We start from the raw sequence: 13,672 nt of genomic DNA on the forward strand, positions 1-13,672 counted from the left end.
AGAACGGACACTTACAAAATCACCTCCCGCCGCTCACAATACATGGCTTGTTGTTTGATGCATGCCAAGCTGCCCTGCCCTCAGATAAACCCAGAAAAACACGTTTTTAAATTTTTCTCAAAAATGTTTACAAAACAAGGAGGGGGGCTTATACGCGGGCGGGGCCTTTGACCGTGCTTTGTTCAGTTCAACGAATTTCCCCACCCTTTCAGAACAGGAGAGAAAGGACAGCTCAAGGTCACAGCTTTTTTTACAGAGCCGTAAACTTTCCATTCGTACTGCGTCCTTTAGGGGTGGCCAAAGTTGTGTTGCCCGCCTTAGACGACTGGTGCGGACATTATGCAAATTTTTAATTTTTTCTTTTAAGGATATATAAATAAAGGGTGCGGACATTATGCGAGGGCGGACATTACGCGAGTGAATACGGTATCTACCAAAATTATTTTTACATTTGTTTGGCCTCCTGAAACTGCAGGTCGCCTTATATTCGGGCATACGGTATTCGCAATTTTAAATTTTGCTATTCGACTTACGAATGCGAATAGTTCGTCAGTTACTATTCGCAACTATTCGTGTTTACGAATATTCGCACACTCCTAATATTGAGTGATTCAAATCTAAGGGCGACCCTTACCGTCAAACAGATTATCCGGGTTTTTTCACAGGATTTCAATTATTTGGGTACTAACAGATCCCAATTAACACGGATAATTGAGAATTTATTGTAATTTATTATGATTGTGTCAAAATACTTCGCTGAATCAAAATAACCAGCACCTACCAGAACTCATGTTAATACGTCAGCATAAATATGTTTCAGAAAAGTTAAAAGGTTTGTAATTGTTGTTTACCCAGTTCCGAAACCATGATGATAATCTAATTCCTTATTTTTTAAGTTAATTTAAAGTTTTTAAAAACAATTCTATCCAATAATTTGGCAAATAAATTTAGACCTGATATAGGAATGTTTTATGTATCAAAAATTTTTTTACAATTTTCCATTTATAATAGGGTTTACACCACTCTTTATGCTTGAGTTAAAAATATATTATAAAACGGAACAAGTAAGTTTTAAAAGATGATAATAATAATAAGTTTTATTATAAAGTTTATAGTAAAGTTAGGTATACCATCCAGGCCAGAAAAAAATTAATGATTTTAGGGTTTTTTATACCCCAAGTATTAAGCTCTCTGAAATATAAAACAAATACAGTGAAACCCTGATTATCCGTTTTCCAATGGACCATGAGTAAAAAACGGATAATCCAGGAAATCCTACAATGTGGGAACACACTCTAAAGTTATCAAATGCACAATGTATGTACTATTGCAAAAACTTTCAGTGAATCAGTTAGGTATTTCCATAAATTGACACCAGCAGCACACTATATACACTATCAATAGGGGCCTGTTCTTTTCGCGATCGCGATTAAACGACGATAAATGCGAAATCACCGTTAAATACAGTTTTTACGCGAAATCGCCATAACACAGCGTTTTTACACGAAATTTAAATACTGGTTAAAAGACTTATCTCGTCAATGGTAAACAAACACCGCAACATAGCCGCCAAACATTAATCATAAATGCACTAAAGCAAACAAAAGCTTACACACGCTCACGTTATAATGTTAAACCCAAAAATATACTGTAAAAATACGCAAAACTACGGCGTTTATTTTCCTTTCCGACAATGTTTGGATAGATAAGACAAACAGGCGAAGTTTTAAAGCGTACGCACACCGCTCGGGGCACTGACGTCAGCTTGGAACAGCGACACCGGATAAATACAAAAGCAAGCAGATGATTGGGCGAACTGTGTTTGGAACAGCCTTACGTGAGTGGCCATATCACGTCAGCCGGGGGCGCTGGCATATTGTTGGAACAGCGTCGTAGTATCAAGAGAAATTATAAGATGAGTTTTCAACGGCATTTATAATTTATAAACGCTCTTTAATGGTTTTAACCTCTTTTGTAGGCCGATACATATCAATGAACCTTTACAAATTTCACACGTGCATTAGAGTTAAATGCGTAAAGCTAATTTACCGTAAACAAAGAAAATCTCGCGCATATACGGCCGGCCACGGAAACGCTAGGATGAACAATTTCGTCTATGTTTCTCGCAGGATTTCACTGTCGCTAAATAGAAACGTGTTTACGTTGGGCTAGTATGTACAGTATATCGACCACGGTTATATTGTTGTGTCGATTATCGCACAAAGCAAGAACTATCGTGCGAGCGTTAGCTTTCGTCTGTTGTTTTATCGAAGTTGGTGAACTTGTTAGCAACAGCGTCATGCTCACTTTATTCATTTTCTTTTAGTAGTGGTCGCCATATGTAAATATTGGTATTGCGTTTCGTGTAGACACGCGTAAACTGGAATATTTCTCGGGAATTTGAATGAGAAATCGGTAAAAAGCCTGTAAAGTTCAACCCGTTAAACCGGGTTAAAAAATATTCGTAAACGATGGAAACGGGATTTTTTTAACATTGTTCTTGCGGGATTTTTTCGGGACCACGGACAATGAACAATAAAACCGGGAAATTCTACAATGCGGGAACGAATAAACGAGGTTTCACTGTAGTAGGAAAAGTCAGATGTGTTAAGTGTTGAAAATTTGGGAAACATTACTAGAGGAAATATAAAACACTAGAAATGACTGCTTGCAAAACAGTTAGCATAAATAATCGTTCATTAGAAACAGTTCCACTTGTCATCAGAGATGTGAACAATTGAACGGACATGGATGGAATGAGTGCGGTGTGGCGCTACACTGCGAAGGTAGTGAGGGCAAACATACGTGGCTGCGCTCCGAGGGTTGCTCCTCCGTTTCGCCGTGTGCACGTGCGGGTCCTGGCCCCTCCTCGCCCGACACGGTGCGCAGTCTGTCGTTTATGATCTCGCTCAGCTTGGAGACAAACGAGGGACTCTTCTGTACGAAGGCAGCAACACTGCTCCCGGTGCCGGCCGGACCGGGCCGGCTGCTGTTCCCCGGGCGGCTCGCAAGCCACCTGCTTATCCTGGTGTTCAGTTCAGACATCTCCTGCTCCATCACAGACTCCGGCAGCTGCGATGGGTCCTCCGTGCCGATCCTCGCTCGCAGTCTCACCAGCCGGTCATAAGCTGATGCCACGCTCAACCTTGCGGCACCCACCGTCCCGCTCCAGTACGACGGAGAGCTCGCGCGAGAGCCGTGCGCGGAGACCAACTCGTGGATCCTGCGAGTCGCGGATCTCACCTCCAGACTGATGAGGGAGAGCTCGAACGAGGACCTGGCACGCTGCATCTCCGCTCGATCCACGCTCGGGGCGCTGCGACACTCGCCGAGACTCAGGGACCTCCAGTTGCACACCTTGCTGATGAGGTGGGCAGCATCTTCATCCGCGGCCATGGCCTGGGCTCGCAGGTCGTGCCCCGAGACCGGAGAGGCATCCGGCGCGCTCGAACTGCTGGGCACAGAGCCACTCGCGCGCATCATCTTCACCGCACTTCTCGCCGAGTTCAGCGATTTTATCAGACTTTCAGTTTTCTGATGAATATCTAAAACCATCATATTCGTGCAGTGTCTCGATGACGTTTCCTGCAATTCAGAGCCAGTAAATGAGTGTTCCTGCTTCACAGCATTCCCGTCCTGAGAATCACTTGCATTAGTAGCAGAGTACTCAGAGAAGGCCAAACCATCAGTTGCTGTGCCACTTGTTTGGGACTGGGTCGGTGGGCGGGGCTCACCGTCACCTTCCATGCCAAACCCTGAACCTGCTCCTACAAGGTTCTCTTCAGCTTGAACAACAGTGTCGCCACTCACAGGAACATCACTCTGTAACGATACATTATCTTCCATGCTAGAGTAAGTGAAGGTTGATGAGCTGGTACCTTTACTTCCTGAACCTGCTTCTACATTGTTCTCTTCATCTTGAACAACAGTGTCGCCACTCACAGGAACATCACTCTGTAACGATACATTATCTTCCATGCTAGAGAAAGTGAAGGTTGATGAGCTGGTACCTTTACTTCCTGAACCTGCTTCTACAAGGTTCTCTTCAGCTTGAACAACAGTGTCACCACTCACAGGAACATCACTCTGTAACGATGCATTATCTTCCACGCTAGAGTAAGTGAAGGTTGATGAGCTGGTACCTTTACTTCCTGAACCTGCTCCTACAAGGTTCTCTTCATCTTGAACAACAGTGTCGTCTCTCAAGGTTGACACACCACTCTGTGCAAACTTGTTGGTGTCTGTAGTTTTTTGATTGAAAAACTTCTTCAATTTTTCATACAAAGAAGAATTAAAGACTGTGGGACGTGAACTTAAGTTTGTTGCCTTATTAGATCTTAAAGTCGAAATTTCATTTGAAGCTTTATCAATGCGATACAAAATACTGTGTCTACTACTATTACTACTCTGCGAACATGTTGGCATGTCTCTTATCAAAGAGCTTTTCACATATAACGTTCTCATCCTGCTCAGGTATGCTTTAATCAAAATCAGCTCATCATCTATCGTGGAACTTAAGACAACTGGATCTGTAGACAATGTGGAAACAATGTTACTAAGTCTAGCAATTAATGTTTCAAAATAGTCTCTTACAGCTTTCTGCACCAAGAGAATGTTTGGCTCATCTTCGTCTTCCAAAGTATCGCAAACAGGCATTAATATGGAAGCCAAATTTTCAGACACACAGCCGTACTCACGACTGTTTCCAGAAGCGGTCTCACCGCCCGTGTCGTCCGGCTCTCTCGGCTCCTCCGCGTCACTCACTGCCGCACGCGTCCGAGCGTCGCAACTCGAGTCGCTGCTGGAACCAGCGTCCTCGTGCTCGCGATTATCTTTCAAACTCTCCAGCAGCATGGAAATGCACCGCCTCCGGTGGCTTCCGGCAGACGCACGCTCGTCACGCAACTGGCTGGCTTCTTCTAAAATGGTGACCGTTTCCACAAAACTTCTGCGCAACGACGCGAGTTCAGTTTCCGACCGCCGCACTCTGCCCGAGCTGCGTTGAGAGCCGTGAGCACATGCAGAGCCAGAGCTCCCCGGGCCCCGGCTGCTTCCGGCCGCTGCGTCCTCCTGCCTCCTCAGCTGCTCCACCATCTCGTCCGCCTCTCTGGTGATGTTGTAGCAATCCACGATGGTGTCTCGCTCCCTCGAGCCCGGCCGGCCCGGTGCCGTGCTGGACCGTGCATCACTTGGGCCCGTGTCCGTCTCCATGGGGTCCGTGCCACGATCCACCTGCAACAACCAACTAGTTTCACCAAGAATATCTTTAATGTTACTAATCACACCAACATGCTAAAAAATATTTTCATTTCCTTTTACTTAAAAAAATAAAAATAAAGATAATATTGTATTTTGCGTGCCTTTATGATACTGTGATATCACTGGTATCAACTCTACGGCCAACACACACTTGAAGGGGGAAATGAAGCACACCCTTGGACAGTTTGGAGCCCACGAGGTCAGTTTATCATCCTCTGACCACTATTACGCTTCTGGAGCTCGGAACTTCTGAGACTCCCTTTGAGATGAAAGTCGGAGGCATAACACGTGTCTTTATGAAAACAAACTGGATTGGACCATACTTCCATTCGTGTTCGTTCCAGAAACACAGTGTCCTCAGTATATAGTGCCATCTATCATGATTCTGAATTCGTATGAAGGACATTAAATTATCTTTCAAAATGGAAGTGTCTCACCTGCAATCAAGGCTAACAAGGTCACCTTTACGCTATTCTGACTTCAATTCCTGTAACAAACTTTATATTTTATCTCAATTAATAATAAATTTTAAAGCTATATTTTTATTTTGTTTCAGATACTAAACAATTTTATATTTAATAGTGCTGGCCATCACACAGAAAATAAATACAGGTATGTAGTCTGCATTTAGCTTACAAAAGGCTCAACTTACGAAAAAAAACATTTATGAAATAACAATTATTAACAGATGCATAGGGTCATGCAATTTTCGCGATCGCGAAAAAACGACGAAAAACTCTAAATATTCATGAAATCTGATTTTCCCACCAAATTTGCCTTGTTTTGACAATTCAGGATAAAACATGTGAAATACGCAAAAAGTTTTTATTAACTCCTTTGTTCAACACAACAGAGACAGTGCTACGAAAATAATATGCAATACATTTTATAACTGTAAACACGGCAAGAAATTTCAACAATCCTTAAAAATCTGATGTGAGTAGAGTATTAAACTTGTATTCTCATAAATTCATGCGGTAAGGGATATGGATTGGAAAACAAACAGTATTTTTTTTCCCCGTAGCAACGTTACCAATTTATAATATATTTTTTTCTAACCTCAGATAACTTGTATATATAGAGCTGTCGGAAAAAAATTAAATAGAACCATCCGTCGAAACGATTGTGGTAATATATTTTATTAACGAAGTAACGCGCCATCTTCTTTGTTGATACTGCAAATTAGACCAAAGAGTCACAGACTCTTTCTATGCATAGATGTGTCTATCCAGATGTAGAAAGCCACTCACCCGAACAGTTCCGAAGTTTTCCGATCGCAAGTAAAAAAGCACCATAATTAAAGGATTAAAATATTTTGATTTTACGGTCATTAAGTATTTTAAATAATGCCAACCTAACCTAAGATAAAGTTTAACTTCGGAAGATTTCAGGTTGTGCTTGTGGTTTCTATTTGAACTGTAAGTTATCCATCCAATACAGCACAATGTTTTTAAAAGGCAATATCGCCACTATTCCAAAATGGCGCCGTTCTGGAAATGTTCAGTATTCACAATGAATGCAACACATTAGGTCCTGAAATTCAAAAAAAAAAATTTTCTTGGAAGTAATTAATTGTTGGTTAGTTCAACATGACAAAATTTTCAACTTTGCATGAACGTGTAAAGGAATTTAAAAGTGATGGCTTTTTTTATTTTTGATGAAGGAAGTAAAATTATGATGTGCAAGTATTGCGACAGTCGTGTGGAGTGGCTGCGAAAAGACTTGATTCTTGTAACTGCAGTCTGATACTTCAAGCCAACCATCTCAAGCATACTAGGGACATTGTTGTACATTTTAAATAAATTATCAATATAAATATAGCTATATATGTACATATTTTTAAAATTTATTGCAAGGTATATGCATTAAGTGGCTTGAATATAAATACATTATATATTATATACTAAGTTATTAGTTTTAATATGCTATTCTAAAGTTAATAAAGTGTATATATGCATATTTGTATAGGAAATTCAATGGAAAAATAATTTTAAAAAATAATTTTATTTGCCGGTAATTTTTTTTTGCAGATTTTTAAGACCGCTTTTCAGTTTTTTTAACGAATTTTTATACCGCTTTTACCTGTTTATAATGACGAAATACCTCATTTTTATTCACCACTTTCAGGTGGCCCTACAGATGCATATTATGTCAGTTTAGTCACTTTGTTACAGCTGTTTCATGTCATCTGATATCAGGCCATGTACTTCGCCTACAGATTGCATTGTTTATTCATCATGTACCGGAACACATCTAATAGTTGAAATATTAATTTTTATTTTTTTATTTATTTATTTAATATTGTAACATGCCCACCAACAGCCGAGGGCTTTAGCGGTGGGCACAACACATATATACAAGGACAACATATAAACAATACAAACAAAATATAAACAAACAAGTAAAGTTAAAATAAGTATAACTATTAAAAATAAACATCAAAATATAAAATGCATAAAAAGAAATACAAAACATAGACATTACAGTATAATGAAATTACTAATTGCAGGCTTATGTAAAAATTAATTTAAAAAAAAATAATAAAAAATTATTACCTAGCTACACTTTCACAGATTAAGATGATCAATTTTATTGAAATTAGAAATGAGTCGAAAAATTATATCATTCTTTTTATGGTATGTACATAAGGTAGAAGTTAAACTGCTGTTAAATTGGGGAATTCTAATGCCAGAATTATCAAGAATGGACTTACAATTTAATTTTGAACAGTAACAGTTTTTAATAAATACATAATCCAGATAGATACGGTGTTCAGAAAGAGAATCCATAGTAATCTGAGAGAAGTTTTTAAGTTTAATTATTTTATCTAATTTATTCTGAATGGATTCTAATTTATTGCTATCGGAAGGATTAATTGAATTCCAAATAACTGAACAATATTCTTACTTAGATCTAACAAGTGATAAATAAAGACAAAGAAGAGAGTCACTGTTTGTAGCATAGAACGTAATATATTTGATTAATGCTAATGTTCTATTTGAACTAGTAACTAAGTAATTTACATGCAAGTGAAAATATAATTTTGAGTCAAGTAGTATACCTAAATCTTTTATAGAAGAAGTGATTGGGATTATTTTATTGTTAAGAACATAATCATATTTTACAGGATGATATTTCCTTGTGAAGGAGATAATTTTTGTTTTACTTGTGTTAAGAGTTACTAAATTTAATAAGCACCATTTATTAATTTCATGTATATCAATTTCAAGTAACAAGCAGTCATTGATAGAGTTAATACTTCTGGAAATTTTAAAATCATGGGCAAACAATACACCACTCGAATGTTTAGGTACAAATGTAATATCATCAATGAAAATATTGAAAAGTAATGGAGAGAGAGTGCCACCCTGCGGGACCCCAGATGGAACTTTAAAATATGAAGAATAACTGTTGTTGATGGAAACAAAAAAGCATCTATTATGAAGGTAGTCGGAAAACCAGGTTACAAAATTGCCACATAAACCAAATTTAGCAAGTTTACTGAGTAAAATATCATGATTAACAGTGTCGAATGCTTTCGCAAGGTCAAAGTAGCAGGCATCTACCTGACCCCTATTCGTTACCTCATAATAAATAGGATTCAGAAAGGACACAAGGTTGGTTGCTGTGGTCATACCAGTTCTAAAACCATGTTGTGAAGGAGATAGTCGGTTTTTAATTGGGAAATTTAAGAATTTAAAGATAATTTTTTCAAATATTTTAGACAAACCATTAAGGATGGAAATAGGACGCTAGTTAGATACCTTTAATTTAGAACCGCTTTTGAGAATGGGAATTACCCTTGCTATTTTCCATTTGGTGGGGAACGTTTGACTTCTCAAACTTACGTTAAATAAATGTTTAAGAAGTGGTGTTAATATGTATGAACAGCCTTTAAGAACAAAGTTAGGTATTCCATCAGGACCGCATGACATAGAAGATTTTAGGGATTTAATACCCCAAAGCACAAGACTTTCAGAAATAACTGGGACCAAAATGGTATCATGGTTTGACGTTGATACATTAACATTATGATTGTGATTAGTAGATGAATATACATTAGAAAAATATTCAGCAAAGGTATTAGATAGAAAAACAGGGTCAGAAGACACAACATCATTAACCTTGAGAGAATACTCTTCACGGTAACCATTTCTCATTATTTTTACATAGCGCCAGAACTTTTTAGGGTAAGACCTTACTTTGTTATTAATATGTAGAGTCCAATTGATTTTGTCACGTTTGATTAGATATTTAACTTGCTTCCTGTAGAATGAAAATTGGGAATAGTAGATCATGTTTCTTTTCTGTAATTTATGGAAGTGTTTTTTAGCTTTTAGATTAAATATTAATTCACTAGAGAACCAGCAAGGGTATTTAGTAGATTTTTTAGAAATAACAGGAATAAATTCATTCATACTGTTACATATGCAGTTAGAGAGTTGATCCACTAAAAAATTAACATCTGTAGATTTATAGAATAAAGACCAATCAAAATTTTTTATGGAACTAAAGAGACCAAGATAATCCCCATTTTTATAATTTTTGAAATTAGTCGAAGAATTAGACTTATATGGTAAAGAGTCTAAAATTAATTTTATAAATAATGCTGGATGATAGAAGTCTTCTTTTACGAGTGGATCAGTTGCTTCAGACACTTCACAGATTGATGAGTTAGAAAAAATTAAATCTAAAAGATTAGGGGGAGGCTGAGTGTTGTTGTATTGGATAAGGCAGAGGCTAGAAGCGAAATTGAGAAGACTCTGTGCCTTACGATTAGTGTTCACTTGTAAGTTATAATTGGACCAGTCGATACCAGGAACGTTGAAGTCACCGAGAATCAGTATTTCATCTTGAAGGGACGAAAGTTTGTCTTCAAGATATTCAAAATACGATACATACGTAGTTAACGATGTGTTAGGCGGTAAGTAGATAGTACCAATAATAACTTGTTTAGATGAATTACTTTTAATTTTAATCCATACGGCTTCCACACCAGGATAATCAAGTGTATTAATTAGCTCTACTGAAGCAAATTTAAGTTTATTTACTGCTATTAGCACACCACCACCACGTTTTTTCAATGTCAGTAGAGAATCTCTATCCTTTCTAAATATAAGATATTTGTCTGAGAAATAATGCGAATTTATACTCGTTTCGTGGAACCAGGTTTCAGTTAAACAAATTATATTATAATCAGAAGTAAGAAGGTTGTCAGAAAAGACTGTTGATTTGGTTCTTAGTCCTCTGACATTTTGATAAAAAACGACACATTCCTTAGAAACTGAATGCAGGAGAAATATTAAGGTAGAGGTGTTCCTCCAGACACCCGGGATGATTAGAAGCAGATGTAGATGAGGTAGATGTGGATGCAGGCACTAACGCAATTAAGGGCTGCGGGCTGGATTTACTGACTTCAGTCGGATTCGCTGATTCAGAGACGTTAATTATTTGATCTGGGTGCAACTTCCCGTAGAAAGGGCTAATTAAGCACCCACTTGGCCAAAAAACAATATTATTGATCCTTAAAAAGTCTTCCTCCAATACAGAAATATGAAAGGATGCATAGGAATTAAATTTTGTTCTTAGTTTGGTTACCTTCACTTGGGATAGATTAAGTTCATTGGAAATGTAATCTGTAATTTCCTGTTCATTCACAGATGGATCAAACCTTGTAACAAATAATGCTTTTGTTTTTCTGAATGTTGGTTTGGATACAGTTTTAAGTGTACACACATTCCTTATTACTAAACATTTTTTCCAAACAATAAACACTGTCCTGTTGGGTGCAGCATACTAGATCAAATCATGATCATGTTATCGCTCACTATTGTGATTGATTATGAATTATGAGAAGTCTTAGAAGGCTGCTAATTTACGAAGTAGTTAGGCTTTTCAATTGCTAATATATTTGTGATCTGAAAAAAATTAAAAAACATACGGTGCAATGCATAAATAAGTAAAAACTTTGGGCAGATTTTTCTAATATAAGAACAGGTAGTCCGGCTGGCCTCACAGTTAATATTGCAAGGTCATTGTAATGGTAAGTCACATGAGACTCAAATGAAGCCTCTCACAAGATAACTTGGCAATTAAATTGGGCTTAGATGAATTTTGCTCTTAGATAAGCTTTGGGGATGTTGCTTTAACATAAGCTGAATAAGATTACAAGCGAAGTTGTATTATGTGCACATCAGGATCTTGACAAAGAACAGAAGTCTCTGCTACTAATTACAAGGTAACTGAAAAAAACCCACCTTTTTAGTTATGAATAATGAAATGTACTTTAAACTGAACTGTTACTAAATGTAAAATAGTGATGGCCCGATATCCAAAAACCCAATACCGATACCGATTCCGATATTTCCAAATTTACCGATCCGATACCCGATACCCGATATTTCGATACTAGGCCTATCTCATTTCTAACACTGATTCTATAAATTGTGGTTCTGGAGTATTGTTAGAGACAATAATGAAAAATGTTAAATATTAATAAAACATACTTATGTGAATGTATATTATTTTTATTAATTGTAAAATATTGTAAATTCGCATTAAATGAAAACTAATAATGAATTTATCATAATGGCCTACAAATAAGCTCTCTAAATTCAAGGTCTTAAAAAATTAAATTGTTTTTCAAGGCCAGATAAAGCAATATTCTGGTGTAGGTATTACCTACAGTATGCAAAAAACATATTGTAACTACAAGGAAACAAATTTCAGATTTTTGTGGAGAAATGTTGAGAAATCTTGTAGCTGTCCGGTATTAGTCTCTAGTGTATTTGCTTATAATGTATGAATTACAAGTCACTGCATGTACTGCGTCCAGTGTCTCAACTGTAATATACAAAAAATACCGTCCGAAAAACGGGAAGCCTACAACTCACGTAGTTTCGGTTCCCTGCAAGAATTTCCGAAGATTTCCGAAGTTTTGCGTTTTGGTATTAACGCCACTTCAGCCGCTAAATCAGAAGTTCAAACATGTTGTGACTGACCTAACCTAACCCAACCCTTCGATTTTTTTTAATTTCAATTTTTGAGAGAAATCCGAAGTTGCACGAACGTGATAGGGAACCGAAACTACGTGAGTTGTAGGCTACCGCCAAAAAACATCAAACTTTTGTACCCTTTGTAACATTTCATCACGGTTAACGACACGCTAGAAAGGAAGGTCTTCAATTAGCAAGTTTTGTGACCATTGCTCAAGTGTATCACTCCATTTATTGGTGCGAAAACACGTTAAAAATACGTGAAAAGTAATTTCAATACAACTTTAAAACGTACTGCAGAGTTTATAAAACCACACATCTTTATTTATGTTGTTGGCAATGCATTCAATATAGCCAACATAATACCTTTGCTGCAACTTGCCCTACTTAAACACGTTTCATATTTTAGCTTTTGTAAAACTTACGTAACGTTTGTGTATAGAACAGCAGTTGGCAACCATAAAACGACACGGAAAGAAAATGTCTGTTATATCAAGGAGCAACTTTATTCTTCTTCATGTTTACTTACGGCTACACCACTTATTAAATTAAATATCGTAATTATTTTCGTTTATGTTTTCAATTTATGTACACATAGTGAACTTCGAAAATTCATCAAGCGAAAACATTTTGCGAATATCTGAAACGAATAAATATGCACTAATGACTGGGATTTGTGTACACATGGAAGAATTGTACCATCAGGATGCATTGCAGTATCAGAAAGAAGAAATAGGCTTGAAATCTTGAAATTGTTTCAGTGGAAAAAATGCTTGGAATTACTAGGTATAATGGTGACGTGAAGAAAGATAAATTACGCCCGCGGAAAATAAGCTTGGAATTACGGTTAAGGTTATGTGAGAAGTATTATTGGCGAGAGCAAACATCGGTTATCAAAATATCGCAAGTATTTACCGATGTCCGATATTGAAAAATGTGCCGATATTACCGATCTCTGATATCGAATATTGAGCCATCCCTAATGTAAAACATCTTGTTGGGACCTCAAAACATATACTTTTAAGAGAGAAATCCTTTACTGTGAGGTACTTTATAATGAGATTTCATTGCACACTTTAGCTGTGAAGCGCAACTAGGACCACACAATGATGTTTTGCGGCAACTGGCAAGCGATCATGCAATGGGCAGCGGGCACACACGGTGATGTGACCAAAGGGTTTTTAAGGCAGAGATCAGTTGATCGTTCGACAGTTGGTCGATCGGTAAGCTGGCAGGAAGTCAGTTGGACAGCGCAAAAGCCATGACCCGTGAAACTCGTTTGTAAGTAACAAACTTAGAAAATATTTTACTCCTCACTCATCAACAGGACTTTGAAAAATTGCTGGTAGGTTAAGACAAATTTTGACTTGAAACATTTGGGTTGAAAGTCACAAGTAGCGATCCGCCACAGTATTCTC

The 13,672-nt window shown here is 37.5% G+C and overlaps 1 protein-coding gene across 7 annotated transcripts in view; it reads right to left on the reverse strand.

Annotated features, from left to right (window-relative positions):
- LOC134535704 (uncharacterized) overlaps positions 1-13,672 on the reverse strand; it is a 264,594-nt gene that overhangs the window by 205,263 nt on the left and 45,659 nt on the right. For all 7 annotated transcript variants that reach the window (XM_063374904.1, XM_063374902.1, XM_063374905.1 and 4 more), the window contains exon 7: positions 2,806-5,232. In XM_063374904.1, the coding sequence (XP_063230974.1) occupies positions 2,806-5,232 (2,427 nt within the window). The remainder of the gene's footprint in view (positions 1-2,805; positions 5,233-13,672) is intronic.

Source organism: Bacillus rossius, chromosome 10, assembly GCF_032445375.1.
Source record: "Bacillus rossius redtenbacheri isolate Brsri chromosome 10, Brsri_v3, whole genome shotgun sequence".
Classification (NCBI taxonomy): Eukaryota; Metazoa; Arthropoda; class Insecta; order Phasmatodea; family Bacillidae; genus Bacillus; species Bacillus rossius.